Source organism: Hylobates moloch, unplaced genomic scaffold, assembly GCF_009828535.3.
Source record: "Hylobates moloch isolate HMO894 unplaced genomic scaffold, HMol_V3 SCAFFOLD_15, whole genome shotgun sequence".
In the NCBI taxonomy this organism is placed as follows: Eukaryota; Metazoa; Chordata; class Mammalia; order Primates; family Hylobatidae; genus Hylobates; species Hylobates moloch.
Window position 1 is genome coordinate 91,511,635 of NW_026652290.1, and position 27,363 is coordinate 91,538,997.

General features: G+C 48.2%; 2 protein-coding genes across 2 annotated transcripts in view; both read left to right on the plus strand.

Annotated features, from left to right (window-relative positions):
* Nucleotides 1-8,577: 8,577 nt before the first annotated feature.
* IGSF23 (immunoglobulin superfamily member 23) lies at nucleotides 8,578-26,192 on the plus strand. The gene is made up of 5 exons (XM_058428679.1): nucleotides 8,578-8,789; nucleotides 16,360-16,629; nucleotides 20,088-20,241; nucleotides 25,038-25,102; nucleotides 26,059-26,192. The coding sequence occupies exons 1-4, from the start codon at nucleotides 8,666-8,668 to the stop codon at nucleotides 25,069-25,071; spliced, it is 582 nt and encodes a 193-aa protein (XP_058284662.1). The 5' UTR covers nucleotides 8,578-8,665; the 3' UTR covers nucleotides 25,072-25,102; nucleotides 26,059-26,192.
* Nucleotides 26,173-27,363, plus strand: part of PVR (PVR cell adhesion molecule) — a 29,619-nt gene continuing 28,428 nt past the window's right edge. Inside the window, exon 1 of the mRNA XM_058428676.1 lies at nucleotides 26,173-26,308. The gene's annotated coding sequence lies outside the window, so the exon portion shown is untranslated. The remainder of the gene's footprint in view (nucleotides 26,309-27,363) is intronic.

Genomic DNA, 27,363 nt, shown 5'->3' on the forward strand with positions numbered 1-27,363 from the left:
TGGCGTGAACCTGGGAGGCGGAGCTTGCAGTGAACCAAGACTGCGCCACTGCACTCCAGCCTGGGTGACAGAGCAAGACTCCGTCTCAAAAAAAAAAATAAAGCTCTGTTTTTCATCTTTCCTTTCCATCAAAGTTCTTTTTTTTCTTTTTTTCTTTTTCTTTTTTTCTTGAGACCGAGTTTCACTCCTGTTGCCCAGGCTGGAGTATAATGGCGTGATCTCAGCTCACCACAACCTCCGCCTCCCGGGTTCAAGTGGTTCTCCTGCCTCACCCTCCCGAGTAGCTGGCATGCACCACCACGCCCAGCTAATTTTGTATTTTTAGTAGAGACAGGGTTTCTCCATGTTGGTCAGTCTGGTCCAGAACTCCTGACCTCAAGTGATCCGTGGCCTCGGCCTCCCAAAGTGCTGGGATTACAGGTATGAGCCACCGTGCCCGACCTCAATCAAAGTTCTTTTGGGATTTAAAGTAACTGAATCCCAAAACAAACTGACTTCAGGGGAAACAATGAGAATACACAGACCAGCATAGCACACAAGCTGAAGGATCAATATGGACGTGAAGGATCAGCAGAAGGCACAGCTGAATTTAGGTGTTTAAATGATGCCGTTAGAAATCTCTTTTCTGTGCACTGACTATGCTTTCATATGTGCTGGCCTGGTTTTTAGGCAACCCCTCTATTCATGATAGAGAGATTGCCCCCGGCAGCTGCACACTGAGATCTCTTCATCTCAGCAAACCCAGAAGCAAGAAAAAATGCTTTTAAGCTGGGTGCCGTGTCTCACGCCTATAATCCCACCACTTTGGGAGGCCGAGGCCGGTGGGTCACTGGAGGCCAGGAGTTCAAGACCAGCCTGGGCAACATAGTGAAAGACTGTCTCTACTAAAAATATGAAAAAATTAGCTGGGCATGGTGGCACATGCCTGTAATCCAGAGGCTGAAGCATGAGAATCTCTTAAACCCGAGAGGTGGAGGTTGCAGTGAGCAGAGATCACGGCACTGCACTCCACCTTGGGCAACAGAGCAAGACTCTGTCTCTAAATAAATAAATAAAATTTTAAAAACAGAAAAAAGAAAAATTGCTTTATTCCCCAGTGTTCCAATAAAATCCCTAAGAGATTGCTTCTCCTTGGCCTGTTCTGGGTGCCACGCCCAGGTATCCAGAAATTACTGTTGTCAGGGGATGAAGTGCTCTGATTGACCAGTCCTGGGCCCCTCCACCTCCCTGGGGCCATGAGGAGGTTGGTTTCCAAAAGAGAACTCCAGGTGCTGTTACCTAGATAAAAGAGAGTGCCGGCTGGGTAGAAACCCCGGAATCCTTACAACATAATGGTTATTAATTGCATTGCAAATATTTACTTTTTGCCTGCAGTGGTCTCCTGACCTAGCTAATCACTCCAGCAGAGGCCTTCAGACCAACCATAAAAGAGGCACTTTAGCAAATGCTAATAAAGAAATAACTGTGTCACCTGATAACGACTATTATTAGAGACTCATGGGTGAACCTTAGCCCCTGGGTGGAACCTGAACCTCTCTGGGAGGGAAAAGCATGAACTTCTAAGTCAGAAAGATCTGAGTTCAAGTCTGAACACTCTCATTTCACTCACTTGCTCTTCATTCATTTATTCACTAAAAAGAAAACATGTAGGCTGGCTAGGTGGTTCATGCCTGTAATCCCAGCACTCTGGGAGGCTGAGGCAGGAGGATCACTTGAGCCCAGAAGTTTGAGACCAGCCTGGGTAATATAGTCAAACTCTACTTCTACAAAAAAAAATTTTTAATTAGCTGGGAATGGTAGTGTGAGACTGTAGTCCCAGCTACTCAGGAGACTGAGGCAGGATTATTGCTTGAATCCAGAAGGTTGAAGCTGCAGTGAGCTATGACCGTGCCACTGCACTCCAGCCTGGCTGACAGAGTGGGACCCCGTCCCAAAAACAAAAACATGTATTGAGCACCTGTTACGTGCAAGGCACTGTTGTTGTCACTAGGGACATAGCCACAAACCAGACAACATCCCTGCCCTCCTGGATCTGACATTCAAGTTGGAGAGGTGGAACTAAGGAGAGAGAGACAGATAACACAAGCCGACAAATAAATAAATCATCTAAAATAGCGGTAAATGATGTAAAGAAAACAAAACAGTGTGGCTTGCTAGCAAAGAGGTGGGGAACTGAGTTGCAGCAGGCATTAAGAAAGGCCTTTTTGGGCCGGGTGCGGTGGCTCACGCTTGTAATCCCAGCACTTTGGGAGGCCGAGGTGGGCAGATCACGAGATCAGGCGATCGAGACCACGGTGAAACCCCGTCTCTACTAAAAATACAAAAAAATTAGCCGGGCGTGGTGGCGGGCGCCTGTAGTCCCAGCTACTCGGAGAGGCTGAGGCAGGAGAATGGCGTGAACCCGGGAGGCGGAGCTTGCAGTGAGCCGAGATTGCGCCACTGCACTCCAGCCTGGGCGACAGAGCGAGACTCCGTCTCAAAAAAAAAAAAAAGGAAGGCCTTTTTGATGTGGTGAAGTGTGTGAATTAAGCCAAAATAATAAGATACAGTCAACTTTGAGATTACATGAGTAAGGTTCTAAGGAGAGGGAACGGCTCATGCAAAGCCCCTGAGCTGGTGCCTCCAAAAACTGGCAGAAAGCCCCTGTGAACGGCTGTGTGATAGTAGGTGAGTTACTCAGCCCCTGTGCACCACGGGAAAATGGGGATGCTCATATCTACCCTTCGAGGTTGGTATGAGGATTCAATTAGGCAACTCTGTTACAAGGTTAATGCTGTGTCTGGCATATAGTAGGTGTTCAATAAACACCAGCTATTAGTTTGAGCAATATAATTATTAATTTGAGGAGGAAAGAATGGACCTGGGGAGTGAGAAGGGTGAGGAAAAAGGAGCTAGTGTAGCTTATCCTTCTAGAATCTAAAATTCAGGATATAGTCTGAGGAAGCTCCTGATAACGGGATTCTAAACATGCCTCCAGGACATCCTGGACACCAAATTATAATTAGCATTGACTTCACAGTGACTGCCATTCGTTGAGCGCCTACTATGTGACCAGGCACTACTCCAAGCACCTTGTGTCCACGGCCCCGTCTGACTCTGGGGCAGGCACTATTATTAACGCCTCCATTTTACAGAGGAGAAAAGCTGTGGTTCAGAGTCCAGGAGAGAAGCCAGGAGGCCAACAGAAAGCACCGTCACCTCCTACCAGGTTGACCTTTGGCCATTCCTTGCCTTCGACGTGAGTAATAGGAGCGGGCGATTCTGCTTCTCCCTCCATCTCCCGGTGGGGATTGTAGGGTGACAGAATGAGAGCAAAACCTCAGAGCCCCCTTCCCAGGAACCCTGTCCCAGCCTGGTCCCCACCCACCACCACCACTGACCCGACGCTAGAGAAGGATGCGGCTAGAGGTGACTTCCCAGCCAACTTGGTGTAAGTCATGTGGGGAAGTGGCCAGGGTAGGGCATGGTCATCGTGAGCGGGGTCCTGCAGGGCGGGACCGGGGCTGCAGACACGACTATAGAGGTCTATAAAGACCCCATGTGTGATGAGGAGACCTTCTCTGCACAGGCCCTGGACAGAATACGAGATGAGGAGTCCTCTGGACGTCAGCTCCGGCCACACCCCTGCCTGGAGGAAGCTGCTTTTAACAGGTGCGTTGGAGACAGCGGCTTCACCAGGGGCCAGGGACAAGGAAGAGAGAGTCTCCTTACAAGTCCGAGTCGCCCCCACTCAGAGCTTCGACCCTGTCAGTTTGAGGCCCGTGCAGCTCAGGCACCCAACTCATGAGAACTCTTGAAGGCCACTCCACCACAAGAGATGACCCTATTGGCTTCTTTTAGGAAGAAGGGAAGTGAGGCACAAAGAGGGGACCAGGTCACCTACCCAAGATCACAGGGCTGGCAAGGGGCAGGATCAGAATTTGGGACCCCAGCCCAGTCCCCTTCCACCAGAATGCCCCAGCAATCCGCAATCTAGTAATAATAAATATAAATAATAACAATCATAAAATAATAACAGCCGTAATAGAAGGTCACTGTAACTGAATAGATCTATATACCAGCCTGTTTGGGGTTTTTGTTTTTTTGTTTGGTTTCGTTTTGAGACAAGGTCTTGCTGTTGTCCAGGCTAGAGTGCAGTGGCCCAACAATGACTCATCGCAGCTTCAACCTGCTGGGCTGAAGCCGTTCTCCTGCTTCAGCGTTCTGTGTAGCTGGGACCACAGGTTTGCGCCACCAAACCCAGCTAATTTTTTATAGTTAGTAGAGAGGAGGTCTTACTATGTTGCCCAGAATAGTCTCGAACTCCTGGGCTCAAGCGATCCTCCTGCGTCGGTCTCCCCAAGTGCTGGGATTACAGGCATGAGCCACTGCACCCAGCCTGTCAGCCCATTCTAAGTGCTTTCCTGTAGTAACACTTACCTCTTAACACAACTCTTTGAGATCAAAGCTGTGCAATCCCTATTTCACAGAAGGGGAAACTGAGGTTAAGAGAGATCATGTGCCCTCTCCAGGTCGCACACTTGGAAGTGGCAGACTGAAGATTTGAAGCCAGATGGGCTGGCTTCCCAGACCACACTTTCCAGAGACCACACACATCTGCCTCTCAGATAGTGAATGAATTGCTTCCTTATCCAGGTCTTAAAAGTTCAGTTCTGAGCCAGGCGCGGTGACTCACACCTGTAATCCCAGCACTTTGGGAGGCCAAGGCGGGCAGATCATGAGGTCAGGAGATCACGACCATCCTGGCTAACACGGTGAAACCCCGTCTCTACTAAAAATACAAAAAAATTAGCCGGGCGTGGTGGCGGGCGCCTGTAGTCCCAGCTACTCGGGAGGCTGAGGCAGGAGCATGGCGTGAACCCGGGAGGCGGAGCTTGCAGTGAGCCAAGATCGTGCCACTGCACTCCAGCCTGGGCGACAGAGCAACACTCCGTCTCAAAAAAAAAAAAAAAAATTTCAGTTCTGAGCCGGGTGCAGTGGCTCACGCCTGTAATCCCAGCACTTTGGGAGGCCAAGGCGGGCGGATCATCTGAGGTCAGGAATTCAAGACCAGCCTGACCAACATGGAGAAACCCCATCTCTACTAAAAACACAAAATTAGCTAGGGTGGTGGCGCATGCCTGTAATCCCAGCTACTTGGGAGGCTGAGGCAGGAGAATTGCTTAAACCCGGGAGGCGGAGGTTGCGGTGAGCCGAGATGGCGCCACTGCACTCCAGCCTGGGCAACAAGAGCGAAACTCCATCTTAAAAAAAAAAAAAAAAGTTCAGTTCCGTGTAATTTTAAAACCCCAAAGTCCACCTAGTTCAAAGCTTTGCTCTGTCCCCAGCTCAGGCAGGTGTCACACTGGAAAGAGGAAAGGGACGGGGTGGGCCTCTTCCCTATTTCGTCAGAGCTGTTCTCTGAGGCCCCTCTCAGGGCGGAGGGCAGAGGGGAGGAAAGAAGGAAAAGGAGGTTGGAAAGTTTCTTCTAGGCTGCTGCAGTTTTATGACGGAAACAAGGCATGCTGTGTGTTGCTGGATCTTCCTGGGGGCGGGGAGGGTGGGGTACTTTGGGAATTGGCTGTGCCACTGGATAAAATAGCAACCAGTTTTTAGAAAGTGGTTTACAACATGTTTGCAAAGCGAGGCAGGGCAGCTTACAAAACATTGTCCAAAGGAAAACAAAGCCACGGTGCAGCAAACTTCAACTCCGTAAATGCAAAATGTTCTCTTGATAACAGCAGGTACCTGGAGAGTGTGACCAGGACAAGCATGGGGTGGAGGTCAAAGGGATATTTGGCTTTATATGGCTCTATTTTTTTTTTCCTGAGGAGAAGCTCCTGAGTAATTAAAAATTAATTTTAAAAATTATGAAAAACCTTCAAAGAAAATATACTCCCCAAAGTGGTTATCTGAGTATTAGGCTTAAGGATTTGTTTTACTGCTTTTTACTTTACTTTCCAAATTATTCTATAATGAGGAGCAGAGGTTGTTTTTTGTGATGCCTTGTAAGAATTGCTGAACATAATTCTACTTTCTGTTTAAAAGAAATAGAAACAGCCAGGCGCAGTGGCTCACGCCTGTAATCCCAGCACTTTGGGAGGCCCAGGCAGGCGGATCAGGAGGTCAGGAGATTGAGACCATCCTGGCTGACATGGTGAAACCCTGTCTCTACTAAAATACAAAAAAAATTAGCCGGGCGTGGTGGCGCGTGCCTGTAGTCCCTGCTACTCTGGAGGCTGAGGCAGGGGAATCACTTGAACCCGGGAGGTGGAGCTTGCAGTGAGCCGAGCCTGGTGACAGAAAGATCCTTCAAAAAAAAAAAAAAAAAAAAAAAAAAAAAAGAATAACTTGAAAAAAATAGTAAAAGTTTCCAAAACATAGTGTTTATTTCTAGGTGTCTAAGTTTTATGCCATAAAAATGGATATATATATATATATATGAGTATATATGAGTAATACCATATATGTAGAGAGAGAGAGGGAGAGAGAAAAAAAGAGACAGAGAGGGAGAAAGGTCTTGTTCTGTCACCCAGGCTGCAGTGCAGTGGCAGGATCATAGCTCACCGAAACCTCAAACTCCTGGACTTGAGGGACTTCCCACCTCAGCCTCCTAAGTAGCTGGGACTACAGGCGCATGCCACCGTGCCCAGCGAATTCTTTATTTTTGTAGAGACAGGGCCTCACTCTGTTGTTGCCCAGGCTAGTCTTGAACTTCTGACTCAAGTAATCCTCCAGCCTTGCCCCGCCCCCCTCCACCGCAACAAGGTGCAGGATTACAGGTGGGAGCCAACACACCGGCCTACTCTTACGTTTAAAAAAAAAAAAATCCTATCTGGAGTGAAAGGATTAGGGTGTGATGCCCAAAAGATGCAAGGTGTCTTTTTGGGGTGATGAAAATGTTCTAAAATTGTTTGTGGTGATGGTTGCACAATTCTGTGAGTATACTAAAAGCTCTTAAATGGTACACTTTAAATGAGTAAATTATTGGCTAAGAAAGTAGATTTTATGTGTTCTCGCCACAAAAAAATAAGTACATGAGGTAATGCATATGTTAATTACTCAATTTAGCCATTCTACAATGTATATATATTTTATTTTATTTTTTTTATTTTTTATTTTTTGAGACGGAGTCTCGCTCTGTGGCCCAGGCTGGAGTGCAGTGGCGCAATCTCGGCTCACTGCAAGTTCCGCCTCCCGGGTTCACGCCATTCTCCTGCCTCAGCCTCTCCGAGTAGCTGGGACTATAGGCGCCCGCCACCACGCCCGGCTAATTTTTTTGTATTTTTAGTAGAGACGGGGTTTCACCGTGGTCTCGATCTCCTGACCTCGTGATCCGCCCGCCTCGGCCTCCCAAAGTGCTGGGATTACAAGCGTGAGCCACCGCGCCCGGCCTAATGTATATGTATTTTAAAACATCACATTGTACACCATAAATATATACAATTTGTATTTGTTAATTTTAAAAAGAAAAAATAGACGTAAGATTATAACTTAGTGTCCAGAACAAACATTATGTCACCCTTTAAAAATGTACCATTCACATTGATTTATAACCCATTATTATTTCAAAATAAGGTGGTGAGAAAATGTTGGGTGAGGGGTTGGGTAGGAGTAAATGAAGCAAAGCGGATCCCAGAACCAGAAGACATTAGTAGTCTATGGAGAGGGACACTCCGCAGGAGCTGTAGGCTGGAACAGAAGGACCCAGCCAACTGTAGGACTAATCCCTTCAAGCTTACTCCCCTGCTGCCCTCTCCTCTTCCGCCAGCATGCCCACTGACAGAAACCAACCAGCAGCAAAAGGTAAGGGGACCCCAACAACACAGCTCAGAGAAGTCAGCCTTTCAGGCAGCAGAGTGGAGCAGAGAAGGGTAGAAAACCAATTTTTACAACATCCAGTATAATATAAGTGTGTGCTTCATGGGTTCAAGGAGAGGAATCAATGATTTGATACACATTCAGCACTTAGAATAGTCAGGCTTGTGGTGGGTGCTAGTGAATGTTCTCTGTTATTTTACTCTACTTTTATCATTACTGCCACTGTCATCATCAACTCTTGATGCTCCACACTAACTCTCAGTGGCTTGGGAACAATCACTTGCAGCGACAGCATTTCGCCTTTGGTCTCACTTGCTCCCCTTGTCTCCTCCTCCTTCCCTGCTCCTCCAAGTCACCCTGCTCACATCCTGCATCTGCTCTGCCTTCTCGGAGCTGCCCTTCTCGGCACAGCTGAACACCTTGACCGAAGGAGCCAGTGTCCACCTTCCTGTTCCCGGAAGCCTTGAAGGCATTCTCACCACGTCTTGGTTCCGAGGGTATGACGCCCAGCCAGCTGTTAGGTAACAGGGATACCTTAATGGCGCCGGTTCCGAGTTCTTCTCCCCTCCTTGACCGGGCACTGTCTGAACCCGCCAAACGAGGGCCAATCAGAAAGAAGCACCTCCCGCCTTCCCTTGGGCCCGCCCCACGTAGGCCCAAGGGCTATAAAACCCAGCACACCAGCAGCTCTCTCTCTTCTCTTCTCTTCTCTCTCTCCCTCCCCCGCGCGACCTGACCTCTACCTCTCCAGTAAAGATCTCTTGGCTGCCACCGGTGTCGTCTCTGACTAGCCTGTCGCCCTTCACCAGCAGCCATGATATTCTCCCCGGAGGGCCTCCCAGGACCTGCTCACACTGGCTGAGAGATGCTGGGAACCCAAGGCAGCCTGGTCATTAGAAACGTGACGGCTCAGGACTCGGGCAGCTATACCGTCGTGCTGGAAACCAGCAGGGGACGCAGGAGTGTGACGGAGCAGATCCATGTCAACAGTGAGTGGGGCCCCACAGTGGAAGGGGCTGACTTCTCAGAAAGCAGACCCACTGGACCCCAGAAGAGCCCACCAGGACACTTTCTGTGCTGGTTATCCATTGCTCCCCAATAAACCACCCCAAAACTTAAAACATCAATCACTTATCTAGCTGGACAGTTCTTGTGGTCAGCTGTTGGGGTGTCTCGGTGTTGGCTGGTCCAAAATGACCTCCTTCATGTGCCTGGCCATGGACCAGCTGGTGGCTGGAGTGATGGGGGTGAGTGGGCCACATAGCCTCCCAACCTCCAGCAGGCTATCCTGGGCTTGTTCACTCAGCAATGGAAGAGGAACAAGAGGTAAAGCTGCAAAACTCCTTCAGGCCCAGGCCCAAAACTGACCACCATCACTTCCACCACCTCCTATTGGTCAAAGCAAGTCACATGGCCAGCCCAGCTTCAACAGGCGGGAAATAGGCCCCACCTCTTAAGGAGAGGAGTTGCAATGTGTTGTGGCTATTTTTTGTCATTATGTTAGATTGTTATTGCATTGCTGTAAAGACATACCTGGGACTGGGTTATTTATTTTAAAAAAAAAAGAAGAAGAAGACGTTTGATTGGCTCATGGTTCCACAGGCGGAAGCGTGGTGCCAGCATCTGCTCAGCTTCTAGGGAGCCCTCAGGAAGCTTTTAATCATAGCGAAGGCAAAGGAGGAGCAGGTGTCTCCCATGAGAACAGGAGCAAGAGAAAGAGAGAGTCAGAGAGGAAGTGCCACATTTTACAACAATCAGATCTCATGAGAACTCACTACCATGAGGACAGCACCAAGCCGTGAGGGATCCGCCCCTATGGCCCAAACACCTTTACCCAGGCCCCACCACCAACACTGGGGATCGCATTTCAACATGAGATTTTGGCAGGGATAAATACCCAAATTATAACAGCCAAGACTTGCAACAGACATGCATGAGATCTGCATTCATCATCACTTGGGAAAGGTAGAGAAGGTCTCTGGTAGCAGCCTTCAACCTCATCTATATTTTTATGACCTGGACTCAAACTTTCATATCTGAATTAGGAAAACAAAGCCCTGAGGGTAACCAGACCCATCCTCCTTTTAGAAGATAGTCCAGAGACTGGCTTAGTCAGCTCGAGCAAAATACTCTAGGCTTAATCAACAGAAACTTATTCCCTCACAGTTCTGAAGGATGGATTGCAAGATGAAGCTGCTGACTGGTTTCATCTCCTGAGGCCTCTCTTTTTTGACTTGCACAAGGGTGCCTTCTCATTCTGTCCTTGTGTGGTCTTTCTTCTGTGTGTGCACATCCCTGGTGTCTCTCTGTGTGTCCAAACTTCCTCTTCTTATAAGGGCACCAGTCAGGTTGGATTAGGACCCACCCTAACAACTTCATTTTAACTTAATCACCTCATTAAAGACCTTATCTCCAAATACAGTCACATTCTGAGGTACTGGGGGTTAGGGTTTCAACATATATGTTTGGTGGGGGACTCAATTCAGTTCATAACACAGATCAACTTAGTTAGGGTTCAGATTCTGATGCTCTAACAAAGACTCAAAAAGTTCCAGGGTTGGCCAGGCACGGTGGCTCATGCCTGTAATCCCAGCACTTTGGGAGGCCAAGGCGGGTGGATCACGAGGTCAGGAGTTCGAGACCAGCCTGACCAACATGGTGAAACCCCGTATTTATTAAAAATACAAAAATTAGCTGGGCATAGTGGCAGGCGCCTGTAATCCTAACTACTCAGGAGACTGAGGAAGTAGAATCGCTTGAACCTGGGAGTCGGAGGTTGCAGTGAGCCAAGACCATGCCACTGCACTCCAAATTGGGCCACAGAGTGAGACTCTGTCTCAAAAAAAAAATTCCAGTGTCTGAAGCAAGATGGGAGTTTATTTCTCTTTCCCATAACAGTCTGGCATAAGCAGTTTAAGGATGATACAGTGGCTCCATGGTGCCAAGATGTAGGGTCCTTCGAGTTTTCCGTTATTGACAGGGTGTTGTCCCATCCATGGGATCCAAGGTGACTCCCGTAACGTCTGCATTCCAGCCAACATACCAGAGAGGGGGGAAAGGAGGTGAAAATGCCTTCCTTTTAAGGCCCGGCATGGTGGCTGCTCACACCCCGTTGGCTGGAATCTAGTCACTTGGTCATCCTTAGTTGCAACGGGAGCTAAAAATGTAGCCCTTATTCCAGGCAGCCATCTGCCTAGCTAAAATGTGGGGTTTTGTGACTAAACAAAGGAGAAAAGAGATGTTGGCAGACATCCAGCACTTTCTGCCACAGGTTGCTAGTGGAGAATGCCTTTGGGGCTCACCCCTACCCCCATCCCTCAGAATCCCAAAGGGTTTAGCCAAGTATTCCTTCCAACCCAATGTATTTGGCCTCTAGATCATCCAGGGATGATCTAATTTTTGTATTTTTAATAAATACGGGGTTTCACCACATTGGTCAGGCTGGTCTCTAGCTCCTGACCTCGTGATCCACCCACCTCGGCCTCCCAAAGTGCTAGTCAGCCCACTCCATGTGGGCTCCCAGCTCTACAGTAGGCACACGAATGGGTGTGTAGAAAAGGGGTTCATTCCCTAGGAACAGTGATATGGGCTAGGAGGGCTGGGGCTTTGGGGGAAGGCTTTGGGGAGTGGGAACATTTTGCTATCCATTTATTCAACAAGCCATCAGGACCTACCCTGTACTGGGCAATGCTGGAGACACAACAGGGACTGAGACAGCCCTGGCCTCTTCCTCCCATCCTTGCACTCACAGTCCAGGGAGGGAGACAGACCCATCCCCAGATAATGATGACCCAGAGTTGGCAGGGCTGGGCTGGGTGGAACCCACAGGACTGTGGGAGCCCAGAGAGCACCTGGCCCCTTTGAGGAGTCTGGGAGGACTTCCTGGAGGAGGGGGAATTCAGCAGTGAACAATACAGAGTTGATCTCTCCCACCATGGAATTCTCAATCTATCACGGGAGACAGACACTAAATGAACAATTCCAAGTGTAGGGTCAGAAAGTTTATCTGCAGGAGTAGCATTTAAAATTATATCTGAAGCAAAATAGAATTTAGCCGATAAATATATGGAAGGTTGTTCCAGGCAGCAGAAACAACGTGGACAAGCACTGGAAGGGTAAGAGAGATGCTGATGAGTTTGACACAATGAGAGTAGAGCATGTACAGGCCATGGGACAGATGAGGCCACTGGCATTTCAGTGTCACAGAGGGAGGCAGGTGGAGTTTTGGGTGAAGAGGGCTGACAATAGGCTTTAGGAGTGACCTTCAGATTTCTATGCAACAGGACTTTCCCAGAGCTGACTTTTTACGTGCGCATCAAATACCTCTTTCGTGACTTCTCTGTACTGGTTGATGCTGAGATTGCAGCCAGGGAGATGTGGGAACCAAAGAAGGTGTCTGACAGCCCTGGAGGGCCAGTAGAGCTTCCTGAAGCCTGAGCTGGGACCTGTACGATGGGCAGGAATTTGCCCAGTGAAAAGTAGGGAAAAGTGTTCCTGCAGAGAGGCCAGCCAGAGTAAACACGGGGAAGCAAGCCTGAAGGGAGGCTGGGTGCAGTGGCTCACGCATGTAATCCCAGCACTTTGGGAGGCTGAGGCAGGCGGATCACTTGACGTCAGGACTTTGAGACCAGCCTGGCCAACGTGGTGAAACCCATCTCTGATAAAAACACAAAAAATTAAGCCAGGCATGGTGGCACACACCTGTATTTCCAGCTACTCGAGAGGCCGAGGCAGGAGAATTGCTTGGACCCAGGAGGCAGAGGTTGCAGTGAGCCGAGATTGCGGCACTGCATTCCAGCCTGGGCAACAGAGTGAGACTCCAACTCAAAGAAAAAAAAATGGTGAAGGGAGCCAGTTCACTGAGCATTCTTGACATGCCAGACACTGAATGATTTCCCAGCAGCCCAAGAAGCAGCAGCTCTGAGCAGCAACCCATTGCACAGGTGGGGAAACTGAGGCTCAGAGATGTGACATCAATGGCCTGTGGTCATGTGACAAGCAAAGAGCTGAGCAAAGGTCATATGATGACTCATTGATCCTGGAGCCTCTCTCCTTCTGTGCGGCCTCTCCAGCCCAGCAACGTCTCCATGGTACAATGCAAAGGTGGGGATTGCGATTAGAACCCCGCTTCTGTACAGACGGGTTTTTACTACCCTCCCAGAGAATTTATGGACCACTGAGGTTCATCCATCTGTATTTCTGTGATTTGATGACTAATTTTTTTTTTTTTTTTTTTTTTTTTTTGTGAGATGGAGCCTCACTCTGTCACCCAGGCTGGAGTGAAGTGGTGTGATCTCGGCTCACTACAACCTCCACCACAGGAGTTCACGCGAGTCTCCTGCCTCAGCCTCCTGAGTAGCTGGGATCACAGGCGCCCGCCACCACGCCCGGATAATTTTTGTATTTTTAGCAGAGACAAGGTTTCACCATGTTGGCCAGGCTGGTCTCGAATTGTTGACCTCAGGTGATCAACCTGCCTTGGCCTCCCAAAGTGCTGGGATTACAGGCGTGAGCCACCGTGCCCGGCCTGAAGGCTAATTCTTCTAAAGGCCTGGCTCCACACCTTTGCCTATGCCATTCTCGGTCCGAAGGGCCCTTTCTAAAGAGAGAGGCTGCAGGAACTCACGCTCGGTGGTGCAGGCTCTGCGGCGAGAACTCCCTGGATCAAATCCCTCCGCCATCTGTTATGCCCCTGAGTCCCTGCAAAAAAGTAACTTTCTGTTTTGCACTTCAGTTTCCCCATCTGTGCAATGAGGTCATAGCAGAACCTACCTCATAGGGTGACTGTGAGGCATAAGTGAGTTAATCTGTGCTAAATGCCTACAACAATGCCTGACAAACAGCAAGTAAATGTTAGCCCTGGCCAGGTGCTATGGCTCACACCTGTAATCCCAGCAGTTTGGGAGGCCGAGGTGAGAGGATTGCTCGAGCTCAGAAGTTCGAGACCAGCCTGGGCAACATGATGAGACCCCATCTCAACAAAGAATTTAAAAATTAGCCAAGCCTGGTGATGTGCACCCATAGTCCCAGCCATTCAGGAGGCTGAGATGGAAGGATCCCTTGAGCCCGGGAGGCTGAGGCTGCAGTGAGCTGTAACTTTGCCACTGCACTCCAGCCTGGGAGACACAGCAAGACCCTGTCTCAAAAAAAAAAAATAGTCCTGTTTGTTTCAAAGGACTTGACTTCTTTGAGCCTTCCTTTTCTCATCAAAATGGGAATAAGGGCAGGCACAGTGGCTTACACCTTTAACCCCAGCACTTTGGGAGGACAACGTGGGTGGATCGCTTGAGCCCAGGAGTTCAAGACCAGCCTGGGCAACATGGTGAGTCCCCATCTCTACAAAAAATAGCTGGATGTAGTGGCACACGCCTGTAATCCCAACTATTCTGGAGGAGCCTTTGAGCCCGGGAGGTGGAGGTTGCAGTAAGCTATGATTGCACCACTGCACTCCAGCCTGAGTGACAGAACAAGACCCTGTCTCAAAAAAAAAAAAGGAATAATAATAATTACTTCCTAGGATTGTTGTGAGGATTAAATGAATAAATCCAGTGGCTTTCATAAGAAATGCTTTTCACATCATGCCCGGTATATCCCACAACTAACCAAAAGGCAAGTGTAATAACAGTTATTACTATGAGTAATGCTCTCTGATGTTTTCTATAATATTTCTTTTCATGTTTTAAATGTTGATCACAGTCTACTAAATGATTTAGACACCTGGGCATGGGTCTCGCATGCAGTATAACAAGCCACGGATTAACACGTGTGCTTGGCTCATAGTAAGAGCCCAATCCATGGCCGGGTATGGTGGCCCATGCCTGTCATCCCAGCACTTTGGGAGGCCAAGGCGGGTGGATCACCTGAGGTCAGGAGTTCGAGACCAGCCTGGCCAACATGGTGAAACCCCATCTCCACTAAAAATACTAAAATTAGCCAGATGTGGTGGTGGGTGCCTATAATCCAGCTACAGAGAGGCAGAGGCAGGAGAATTGCTTGAACCCGGGGGGTAGAGGTTGCAGTGAGCCAAGCTCCAGCCTGGATGAAAAAGCAAAACTCCGTTTCAAGGGAAAAAAAAAAAAAGAGCCCAATCCAGGTGGCTGTTATATTGCCTCTTGTTTGTACACCTAGTGGGCTCTTTCTCCTCCTTCAAGGCTTAACTCAGACACCTCCTCCAGGAAGCCTTCCATGAGCTCTCTGGTTGTGCTAAAGTTCTTTTCACTTATAACATTGCATTGAAATCAGAAATCAGCTCTAACTGGAAGTTCCCAGCACAGTCTGGGAGTTCAAATCCCAGATGTGTCCCTACTTGACCACGAAGCCTGGCCCTAATGAGCCCCAAACCTCAGGGCCTTTCACCTGAAAAATGCAGACAAGAAGTGGGGACCTCTTGGGTCACCTCCTCACTGGGCTGTTTCCACTCCTGCAAACTTAAAGTCAAGTTCTCACATGATAGCCAGAGTGAGCCTGTTCAAACCTAAGCCAGCTCACGTCCCTCTTCCGGGCAGTCCTCCCGTGGGTCCTACTGCACTCAGAGTCAAAATCAGAGTCCTCACCCTGGCCCAGGAAACCCCAGCATGATCTGCTCCCATTATCTCTCTGACTTCTTCTCCCAGCCCTCTCTCCCTTTCCCTCCTCTCTATGCCCACCTTGGCTCACACCCACCTTAGGGCCTTTTGCTTGCTGTTCCCTCTGCCTGGAACATTCTTTTTCTTAGGAATCCACATGGCTTCTTCCTTTGCTTCTTCAGGACTCTGCTCAAACATAACCTCCTCAAAGAAGTCCTCCTTGACCCACCTTACCTGAAACGGGCTTACCCTACCCCCAGTCCAACCCCACAGCCCTGTGCAGTTTTCCTCACAGCACTTACCACCACTATATATATTTATCAGTTTGTTGACCCTCTCCTCACTCAATTGTAAGTTTAATGAGGGCAGCGACTGCGTCTGTTTAATCACTGCTGAGCCCCCGAGTCCTAGAGCCTTAGAGTCCTAGATTTGGTTCACCCAGATCCAGAGGCGAGGATTCAAGGACAGATAGTCTGTTTGGGAGGTGCAAGGAACTGGAGAGTGGGGAAGTTAGGCAGAGAAGGCAGGAAATAATAAACGCTGTGTTCCCAAGCTGGTTACTAGGGGCCACTGCAGCACAGTCCCACTGGGGAACTCAGGCCCTGGTGTGGAACGACGCTGCAGAGTTATCCCACATAGCAGCGAGGGAGCTGGGGAATTTATACACCAACCTGTCCTGGCATTGTGGAGGGCTGCTCCCTGATGTGCTTATTCCCCAGCACTTCCAGCCTGCTTCCTCCATGGGCAGAGTAGGCTTTGGCCACCAGTGAAAGTCCTTAGGCAACGGGATGCAGGTGCTGGCCGTTGGAAGTGGGAAGGGCAAGGGGTTGGACTGGGGGCACTGGGCACAGACCAGGCTCTTCAAACACATTCATGGGTGAATTAATGAATGAATGAACACATGAAAGAATGGACGTCTCTAGGGTGGGCAGAAGAAATGCCCAGCTTTTCTGAGTGATCTCCACTCTTGTGGCCTTGTTCTCTGTTTGCACAGACAGCCTCCAACTAATGCCACTGAAGACATTCCCAGCTGCTATCCGGGAAGTCATCCAGAGTGAGCTCAACTATTCTGTGACCCTGCAGTGGGTAGTGACAATGGACCCTGAGCCCGTGCTGAGCTGGACCTTCAATGGGGTGCCCTGTGGGATGGGAGAGAAGCTGTTCATCCGACGGTTGTCCTGGGAGCAGCTGGGCACCTACATGTGCATAGCCACGAACAGCAAGAAACAGCTGGTCTCCGAGACTGTGACCATCTCACTGCCAAGTAAGTCCCCCATCCCACCCCACCCCACCCAAGAGCCCTGCACCCTCTCCAGCCTCTGGAAAGGCAGCCTCTCTGATTCCCCTGAGGCACCTACTATGAGCAGTCCCCTTCGAGACCCTTTATAGGCAAAATGTCATTCCAATGTTCCATCCACCTGGCAGACTATGGATTATTAGGCCACTTTCTTCTTCTTTCTTCTTTCCTCTTCTTTTTCTTCTTTCTTCTTCTTTTTCTTTCTTCTTTCTTCTCCTTCTTTTCCTCCTCCTCCTTCTTCCTCCTTCTTCTTCCTTCTTCTTTCTTGCTTCTTCTTTCATCCTCCTCCTCCTCCTCCTCCTTCTTCTTCTTCTTTTTCTTCTTCTTCTCCTTCTTCTTCTTCTTTTTTTTTTTTTTTGACAGAGTCTTGCTCGGTCACCCAGGCTGGAGTACAGTGGTGTGATCTCAACTCACTGCAACCTCTGCCTCCCAGGTTCAAGTGATTCTCATGCCTCAGCCTCCTGAGTAGCTGGGATTACAGGCATGCACCACCACATCTAGCCTATTTTTGTATTTTTAGGAGAGACGGGGTTTCTCTGTGTTGTCCAGGCTGATCTCAAACTCCTGGGCTCGAGTGATCCACCCACCTTGGCCTCCCAAACTGCTGCGATTACAGACATGAGCCACCTTGCCCAGCCAATTAGGCCATTTTCAGATGACAGGCTGAGGCTCAAAGAGGTTAACTATGATGAAAGCCCAACTTAGGATCTGGACCAGGCTACCTGGGTCCTTGGCTCCAACCATTTGCTGGCTACATGAACATGGGAAGCCTCTTTGCCTCTCTAAGTCTCAGCACATACCTGCAAAATATACAGATCAAAATCTAAGGAGTGGGCCAGGTGCAGTGGCTCACACCCGTAACCCCAGCACTTTGGGAGGCTGAGGCAGGAGGATCACTTGAGCCCAGGAGTTAGAGACCAACCTGGACAACATAGTGAGACCCTGTCTCTACCAAAAAAAAAAAAAAAGTTAAAAAAGTTAATCAGGCATGGTGGTCACTTGAGCCCAGGAGTTTAAGGCTGCAGTGAGCTGTAATCGCACCACTGCACACCAGCCTGAGTGACAGAGGATAACTGTCTCAAAAAAAAAAAAAATCACCATTGTCATCATCTAAGGAGTGGTTCAAAGCAATGGCTTTGGAATTTGAATCCCTGGTTGTGTGACTCTGAGCCGGTGCCTTGACTTCTCTGTGCCTCAGTTTCCTCATTTATAACACTGGGAAGATAATAGTGCCTACCCCAGTGTGTAGTTGTGAGCATTCAATGAGATAAGCAGGTGAATAGCTTAAAACAATAATGTCTAGCACTATCGAACACTAATGAGTGCTCAATAACCATGAGCCAATATCACTGTTGCAATTAGCATTGTCATTATTAATTGTAGCTATTACCATATACAGTCGGTATATGGAGCCCTAGGTGGCAATCAAAATGACAGCAAGTTGTTGAGATCAGAGAAGTGGTTTGGGACCTGGTCAAAACTCAGTTCAGTCCCTGTTCCTGTGCCTTCCTGGCTCGGTAACTTAATGCAAGTGACTTCCCCTCTCTAAGCCCCAGTTTCCTCATGTGTATAATGGGGGTAATCCTATATACCTCTACAGGGTTGTTATAAGGAATGAAAACAAGGGGTGACTGAGTTTGGCAGAACAACTGTCAGGCAGCAGGTGCCTTGAATAGCAGCTGTTATGGTGAATATTATTTTTAGTGTGTTATTCATGGGGGGACACATGGTGATATGGTTTGGCTGTGTCCCCACCCAAATCTCATCCTGAATTGTAGCTGTCATAATCCCCATGTGTCATGAGAGGGACCCGGTATGAGGTAACTGAATCATGGGGTCAAGTTTTTCCCATGCTGTTCTCATGATAGTCAATAAGTCTCACAAGTTCTGATGGTTTTACAAAAGGCGGTTCCCCTGCACACATTCTCTTGCCTGCCGCCATGCAAGACATGCCTTTGCTCCTCCTTCACCTTCTGCCATGATTGTGAGGCCTCCCCAGCCACGTGGAACTGGGAGTCCATTAAACCTCCTTTTTTTAAATAAAGTACCCAGTCTCGGGTATTTCTTCATAGCAGTATGCAAATGGACTACCATGGCTTGGAGTGAACTAGAGGTATGCAGAGGAACTGGCCAGGATAGAAGAGGGGGAGGGTATTTGGGGTAGCAAAGAATGCATGAGTCAAGGTTCAGAGCTGGGACGTGGAATGGAATGGGTGATGGGAATCTCAGCTTGGCTGGGTCCCAGAGAACCACCTCACCTCCCTGGCCAGGGTCCAGTGGGAGTTTCAGGGCTGATGCACTGGGGTAAAAAATGTAAATTTTATAGCACCTACTGACCCTGATATTTATTGAGAAGGACAATACTTCCAAGACCCCCTTTGCTCATTCATCAACTGCCCAGGAAATGTTTATGAGCACTTGCTGTGTGGCCAGCCCATATAGCTGGGAACACCCTGGCGACCAAGACAGCTGCAGCCCTCCCTTCACAAGACTCACAGTCCAGTGTCCACAGATGGTGATCATCAGAGTGGGCAGGGCTGGGATGGGGGAGCCCAGAGAGCTATGGGACTCAGCCTAGGAGTTAAGGAGGGCTCCCTGGAAGAAGGGACACCTGAGGTGGTACTACAATACATAAGAATTATGCAAGCTGGCCAGGTACAGTGGCTCATTCCTGTAGTCTCAGCACTTTGGGAGGTTGAGGTGGGTGGATCACTTGAGGCTAGGAGTTTGAGACCAGGCTGGCCAACATGGTGAAACCCCGTCTCTACTAAAAATACAAAAATTAGCTGGGAATGGTGGCACGTACCTGTAATCCCAGCTACCAGGGGGGCTGAGACACAAGAATTACTGGAACCCAGGAGGTGGAGATAGTGAGCTAAGATTGTGCCACTGCACTCCAGCCTGGTGACAGAGGGAGACTCTGTCTAAAAAAAAAAAGTGGGGGGGAATTATGCAAGCCGAGAGAGAGATGGCATTCCAGAGAGAGAGTGCAGCATAGACAGGCCTGGAGGCAAGAGAGAAAGAAAGGGATGAGCTTGGAAAATTGAGTGGAGTGCAGGGTTGCATGGCTATAAAGGCAGGGCAGTGAGAGGGATGAGGCTGGCCAGGTGGCAGGGCCTCAAAGGCTAAGGTGAGAAACTGACTTCTGCCCCAGGGTGTTGGGGAGCCACAGCAGGGTTCTGAGCAGGGGAGGAACAGGGTCAGGTGTGAGCTTTAGAAAGATCCTTCTGGCTTCCATGTGGTAGGAAGGTGGATGGGCACTGGACTAGGGCAGGAGAGCAGAGAGGAGAGGGGGCCGGAGACCTGGAGGATGGAAGAGACGGTTGGATTGAAAAGACACTTGGGAGGGGGAATGGCAGGAGGGAGGGGTGCACAGGGAGGGCGGGCAGACGGCTCCTCCAATCTCACCCCTCCTTGGTCCCCAGAACCCATCGTGCAGCCCACAGAAGCAGAGCCCATGGAGCCGGACCCCACTCTGTCCCTGTCAGGAGGCTCTGCCATCGGGCTCCTTGCAGCTGGGATCCTGGGAGCCAGGACACTGATTGGAGGCATGTGTTTCACCATCATCCGGAGCCTAAGGTACCTCCATCCCTCACCTCCGTCCACTGGGCAACATCCACTCAGCCCCCATGGAGCACAGAGCTGGCTCAACAAGGAAACAGAGATGAAACCAACACCTCCATCAAGGAGCGTGATAGGGACTCCTGAGGAGCCCATCTGACTCATTGGTTTCCAAAATGGGATCACAGCAACAAAGAGATAGAAGAGGGCACTAGCAAAAGAAAAATTCACTCACAACAACCCAGAGAGTCAGATGCTATTATTATCATCTGCATTTTGCAGATAGGCAAACTGAGGCACAGAGAAGGGGAGTGGCTTGCCTACAGCCTCACTGCTAGTAAGTTACGGAGCTGGGAAACTCTAACCCAGTGGCGCTAGAGGAATTAAAGACACAGAAATATAGAGGTGTGAAGTGGGAAATCAGGGGTCTCACAGCCTTCAGAGCTGAGAGCCTCAAAGAGAGACTTACCCACGTATTTATTAACAGCAAGCCAGTCATTAGCATTGTTTCTATAGATTTTAGATTAACTAAAAGTATCCCTTATCGGAAACAAAGGAATGGGCCAAAATAAAGGCATGGGTGTGGCTATTTATCTGCAGCAGGAGCATGTCCTGCTTATACTGCAGTTCGCTCATACTGTTGTTAGTGGTTTAAGAACGTTTTTAAGTGGTTTTCCGCCCTGGGTGGGCCAGGTGTTCCTTGCCCTCATTCCGGTAAACCCACAAGCTTCCAGCGTGGGCATCATGGCCATCATGAACATGTCACAGTGCTGCAGAGATACTGTTTATGGCCAGTTTTGGGGCCAGTTTATGGCCAGGTTTTGGGGGTGGCCTGTTCCTAACATGTCCCCCTTCTTTGATTTGCAAAGCAATAAAAGCAAAGGCAGTTTTGTCACGGTGAGCTACTTCTCGCAGGAGTCAGGATCTGCATCTGCAGACTGTACAAAGACAAACAACACAGATTAAAGGCATAATCATCATTGAAATCACAGAACTTCCAAGTGTTTTTATCCATTTTAATCCGTTACTATCTGCTAATCTGTCTGCAGCTCCTTCAAGCACGCCAGTTCCTGGCAGTAAGGTCAGGTGTGCCTGGGATGCTTTAAATATTTGTTCTTTTAATTTTGCAATATCCAAAGACAAGTTTGTAGAGTGTCCTTCTAGATGCTTTTTTATTCTTTCCCAAATTTTGATCTTATTAAGAGCTATTAATAGTTTCCACAAATCCTTATGTTAAGCTCCTACAGTGGGCCATATCATTTGAGGTTGAGGTGCCACTATACCGCCATGGTTTCAGATAATAGGAATTCTTGCCGTACTTCTTGCCGTTTTTACCATCTGACCATTTTGTTCAGACCAGCTGAACATAGTGTGGCTGTGGCACGCAGACTGCGAGGTGCAATTTAAGCTAAACATCCCTTTAGGAGACCAATTAATAATGATTCCATAAGAATCATTGTGCAGCACCTCTGCCTGTTCTGCAGTGCAATCTTCCTAAACAAGTATGTTCATTTTTTCTGGCCAGGTTCAATTTTGTTTACAAATAGGTTTTTGAGGGCGGTATGCCTCAATTATAGGAGCAGATTTATTATGGTAAATACTGAGATCAGAAAGCACGTGTAACTGTGTCATAGAGTGATTACATCCAGGCATTATTGCCAGCCAAGATTGATAAATATGCCTTATAAGTATCATTGTTCTCTGTGTCAGCCCTTCTTTAAGTAATACTCACGGCAATTGTGATCACCGCTATCATAGCTACCATTACTTATTGTGACTGGTTGTGCCACTTTCCTCAGGTTTTCTTCTGCCAGCTGTGACAGCTTCTTGATCTGTCCCCAGGTGGGTGGCTGTGTTCAACGGGTGTTGCTCATGACAGTTGGGGTCCTCCTCAGCATCAGCCTCGACATGGCTGCAACCAGGGGGTCGCCAGGATCCTCCCGGAGTCTCTTTCCTCGGCATCTGGCTCATGATAAGTTTTCAAGTGTCTTGATGGTATCCAAATCAGCTGTTCATTTTGGCCTGGAGAAACACAAGCATAACCTCTACCCCAAGTTATTATTTTACCTATTTCCCAACTTTTTGTTATCGGATCTCTCCACCAAACCAATTGTTCTGCTTCTGTCTTTGCAGCTGGTTTCTGTAGATGCTGTTCAGCTGCTGATAACATCTGGCTTTTGGGCAGGCTCAAAAAATTTAAAGTTAATAATGCTAGATTCAATTGTGTATGGGCTGTCCCATAATCCCTGTTTCTCCCCCTGTTTTGTTTTTATCATCAGTTGTTCATCTGTATGAAATCATAACTGAGCATTTTCAATTAACTGTGTGGAATGAACCACGTATGAAGAATCAGAAATCACATTAATAGGCATATCAAAAGCACTCAATACCTCAATTACACCTACAAGCTCCACTTTCTGAGCTGAAGTATAGGGTGTCTGGAAAACTTTACTTTTCAAGCCAGAATAAGAAGCTTTACCATTATTAGACCCATCTGTAAAACAATGAAAACGCTTAGCAGGCTACAGGTTGTAAATGCAAACCATTCACAGTCTTGCTCAGCTAAAGGGATAGTACAGAAACAGTCTTTTAAATCTGTGACTATTAAAGGCCAGTTTTAAGTCCTCTAAAGCCTCCAGTTTTTCTTTACTTAGTGGCCATTGTTCTATCCAAATTGGCTTATCTGTTAACCATTTTAAAGGTATCGGTTCTGGAAGCTTAACAATGGCTGCCATCAAAAATGATATTCTAAGCTTTGGCTGGAACTTTGTCTTTCTGCTTGAAGCGGTTCTTTCAAAACTTGCAAATTTTTTTCTAGTCCCATGCTAGGGACATGCCCCATTTCATGCATCATATGTTGATTTTGAGGGATATGTAATTGTTCTGGAATTAGAACTTGTGCTCCCCATTGTTGTAATAAATCTTTCCCCCATAGATGTATAGGTACAGAAGTTATAATTGGTTGAATAGTCCCAAGCTGTCCATCGGGCCCTTCAAAATGCAAAATATAGCTACTTTGATATACTTCAGGGGCTTTACCAACTCCAACTGTGTTAAATTGAGCAGGTTAAATTGGCCACGCGGACGGCCAGTGCTGTAGAGAAATGATTGAAATGTCCGCTCCTGTATCTGCCAAACCTTTAAATTTCTTTCCCTGAATAGTTATTTCACAGGTAGGATGTTTATCAGTAATTTGATTTACCCAGTAAGCTGCTTTGCCTTGTTTATTTGTGCTTCCAAATCCTCCTGTTCATTTAATTTCACTTTTTCCCATTCCCACATACAGCACAATCAGGAGCTGTGCTATGCGCTCTCCTGGCTCTGCTTTCCAGGGAGCAGAAGGAGATACAACAATTTGAATTTCCCCATTGTAATCTGAATCAATGACTTCTGTATGTATTTGTACCCCTTTTAAATTTAAACTAGACCTTCCTAAAAGTAATCCTATTGTCCCTGCTAGCAAGGGTCCACAGACTCCTGTTGGGACCTTTTGCGGGGGTTCCCCAGGCAGAAGGCTCAGAGCTTTTGTGCAGCATAAATCTACTGCGGCACTACCAGCTGCGGCGGGGGACAGACATTGTACAGGGGTGAGGGAATGGCCTGAGCTGGAAATGCCCCAGTTTGGAACAGGGCCCGGGACGGGCCCCTCATAGCATTTCCCGAAATCGGGTTCCCTTCTTTATCAAACTTAGAGTGACACTGATTAGCCCAATGGTTTTCTTTTTTACATTTTGGAATATTTCAGACTCAGCCATTTTCTTTTTTCCCCTATCTGGCAGCCTGACTTGCTGATTATTTCTACATTCTTTTTTAGTATGAATAGCTTGTTTAAATTCTTTGAGTAATTTACAAGGAGAAGGCTCAAATGTAGCTATAATATTTCCCTGTTGATCTGGGGGGTGTATTCTAACAGGGAACTGCCAAGCCTCTAAATCACCTTCTCTTCTAGCTTGCTGGATTCCTGCCTGAATAGAACTGACAGCGGTCGCTCGAGGTGCTGCTCAAACAGTCACTGAGGCAACTACTTTTCGCCCAGTGTCCTCCGGAAAAGAAAGATCTGGAGGGTTAGGCCACTGTTTATGGCCAGTTTTGGGGCCAGTTTATGGCCAGATTTTGGGGGGCATGTTCCCAACAGAATCTCTTGAACCTGGGAGGTGGAGGTTGCAGTGAGCCGAAATAGCGCCACTGCACTCCAGCCTGGGGGCAACAGAGTCAGACTGTCTCCAGAAAAAAGAAAAAAGAAAAAAAAAAACCCAGGGATGTGATTATACTTTCCTCCAAAGACAGGAGTGAGGATTAAGTAAAATGATGGGAGTCATGAGCTGTGAACAGTGCCTGGAATGTCATGAGCCTTCAATAAACCTCAGCCATGTGAAGATGATGATTGTATTAGTTTGTTCCAGCTGCTGTGACAAAATGCTACAGACGGGGGCTTAAACAACAAAAATTTATTTTCTCACAGTTCTGGAGGCTGGAAGTCCAAGATCATGGTGGCAGCCAGTTTGATGTCCCATAGCGCCCCTCTCCGTGGCTTGCAGAAGGCCACTTTCTTGCTGTGTCCTCACATGACCTTTTCTCTATGCTCATCCCTGGTGTCTCTTCCTCTTCTTGTAAGGATACCAGTCTTATTGGATCAGGACCCCACTCTTATGATCTCATTTAACCTTATTGTGTCTGAAGAATCTATCTCCAAATATAGTCACATTGGAGGGTTAGGACTAGGTATTAATGTGGGGAGCGGATAATAATTCAGTCGATTCTTATTCTCTCTCTCTCTCTTTCCCTCTCTTTGTCTCTCTCTCTCTCCACTGCAGGACTGACAGGCAGAGAATAGGAATATGCAGCTGAAATGTGGGCAACTCTCCTGTCAGCTGAAGAGGTAATACCGGGAAGGGTGTGAAGGAAATCCTAGGTTTTGGAACAGAATGAAGTTCCTGGGCAAAGACTCCATATGTGATTTCCTCCCTCCTGGTTCCCTGGTCATTTGTCTGTGAGATGTTCCCCTCCTGTGGAGAGCTCCAGGAGCTGCTTTTTTCTCCTTTTGCCAACTGCCAGCACCCCATCTGCCCAGCTCATCAAATTCCTGGAAGCCGCCTAAACAAGCAGTCTATATTTCATAAACCTCTTGGGCTCCATGCAAAAGAAACGCACTGAAGTAGCTCAGGAAAAAATAAAATGAACAGTTTAATATAAGGACCTATGAAATTTTTCAGCAATCCATAGGTGTGACAGTCAGCATTTGCTTTGTAACAAACTACCTCCCCAAAATTCACTGGCTTGAAATAACAGCCATTTATTTAGCTTGCAATTTCATGGGTCATCCATTTGGGCTGGGCTCAGCTGGGTAGTTCTTCTGGTCTCTGCCAGGCTCGCTCCTGCATCTGGGGTCAGTTGGCAGATTGCCCAGGGGCTGTCTGGACTAGGATAGCCTCATAGCTGGGACAACTGGCCTCTCCTTCATGTTGTCTCTCATCCTCTAGCAGGGTGACCCAAGCTTGTTCACATGGCAGAGGCAGGATTCCAAGAGTAACAGCAGAAACTGCAAGGCCCCTTAAGTCTCAAGCTCAAAATGGACATGCCATCACTTCTGCCACAGAAAGGACTTCATTGGCCAAAGTTACGTGACGCCAAATTCAGGGAATGGGGAAGTTGACTCCACCTCTTGCTAGGAAGGGAAAAATCTGTGGCCATTTTCACAATCTACGAAGAAATGTGGAAGTACACACAGCTCTCTCTGCCAGCCTCCCCCACCCACACACTTCAGCCCTACCCCAAGCCCTTACAATTCCTTTCCTCCTGCACATGAAATTCACAGTTCTCTGTCTCTCTCTGCAGATGGGCACTTTGTACGTCTCTATCCACGTGGGAAAAGACCCCATCCCATAGCTTCCAAGTCTGCAACATCTCTGTTCAAGGGAACAACGCAACGTAACCAGACTCCCTTTGCCCTGTTTCTGAAACACCTGAAGAAAACATCTGATGGGTTGACTCGGTGCCATCCTTGGTCCCATTGCTGTGACACGTTGTGCAAGCAAAGCATCAGAGGCTCATCCCTGTCTGTGGGAGCTGAGGGCTCAGAAAACAGGTGGGAGGTTTTACCTTGGAAATTGGCCAGACTCCAAAATGTGTCTTCTACACATGCTGCTTTTTTTTTTTCTTTGTCAAAAAGAACCAAAAGATAAATAAAAACACCACCACTTCTGAGTGGTTTCTCATGAAGCCTCTCTTCCTGAGAGTGGGAGAGGCATGTTTGCAAATAAGAGCTTTGTGCTGTTCAAGTTTAATACCTCTCCATAGGAGGATCCTGACAGATGGCAGGCACAGGGCACACAAGTATGGCTGAAACTCCTCTGGGGGATAGATCTCACATTTGAGGAACATTCGGTGCTTCTGTGACCAACACAGAACCACCTAACATGCCATTCTGCTTAGCAATAATAGTAGCGGAACTGAGTCCGAGTCCTGTCTGTTGAGGGCTCTCCATGTGCCAGCCACTGACTATTTACCTTACATGATTAACGTGTCATAGCAGGCCAGGCGCAGTGGCTCACACCTGTAAGCCCACCACTTTGGGAGGCCGAGGCGGGTGGCTCACCTGAGGTCAGGAGTTCAAGACCAGCCTGGCCAACATAATGAAACCCCGTCTCTACTAAAAATACAAAAATTGGCCGGACATGGGGGCAGGTGCCTATAATCCCAGCTACCCGGGAGGCTCAGGCAGGAGAATCACTTGAACCCAGGAGGCAGAGGTTTCAGTGAGCCGAGATCATGGCCACTGCACTCCAGCCTGGGTGAGGGAGTGACACTATCTCAAAAATAAAATAAAATAAGTAAGAGATGTTAGCCGGGCACGGTGATTCACGCCTGTAATCCCAGCATTTTGGGAGGCCAAGGCAGGCAGATCACCTGAGGTCAGGAATTCAAGACCAGCATGGCAAGATGGTGAAACCTTGTCCCTTGTTATCACAGGAATGGGGATGTGGCTTCTGTGCTGCCTAATCTTGCCTAGAACTAGGTGTACCTGCGTTCTTTTGCTTATGGCTTTACCCTTGGTTACCCTAATTCCCTATTCTCCTGCCTCAAGAGGTGACCACAGCAGCCCTGGGCCTGCCCTCCTAGGGCTTATAGTACAGTGAGGGA

What these genes read in the sequence shown, in the direction of transcription:
- IGSF23 (XM_058428679.1), top strand. Translation starts at nt 8,666, where the DNA reads ATGCTGGGAACCCAAGGCAGCCTGGTCATTAGAAACGTGACGGCTCAG. An exon ending in TGTGACCATCTCACTGCCAA is followed by an intron (nt 16,630 to 20,087) that starts GTAAGTCCCCCA and finishes CTTGGTCCCCAG; the next exon opens with AACCCATCGTGCAGCCCACA. An exon ending in ACCATCATCCGGAGCCTAAG is followed by an intron (nt 20,242 to 25,037) that starts GTACCTCCATCC and finishes TCTCCACTGCAG; the next exon opens with GACTGACAGGCAGAGAATAG.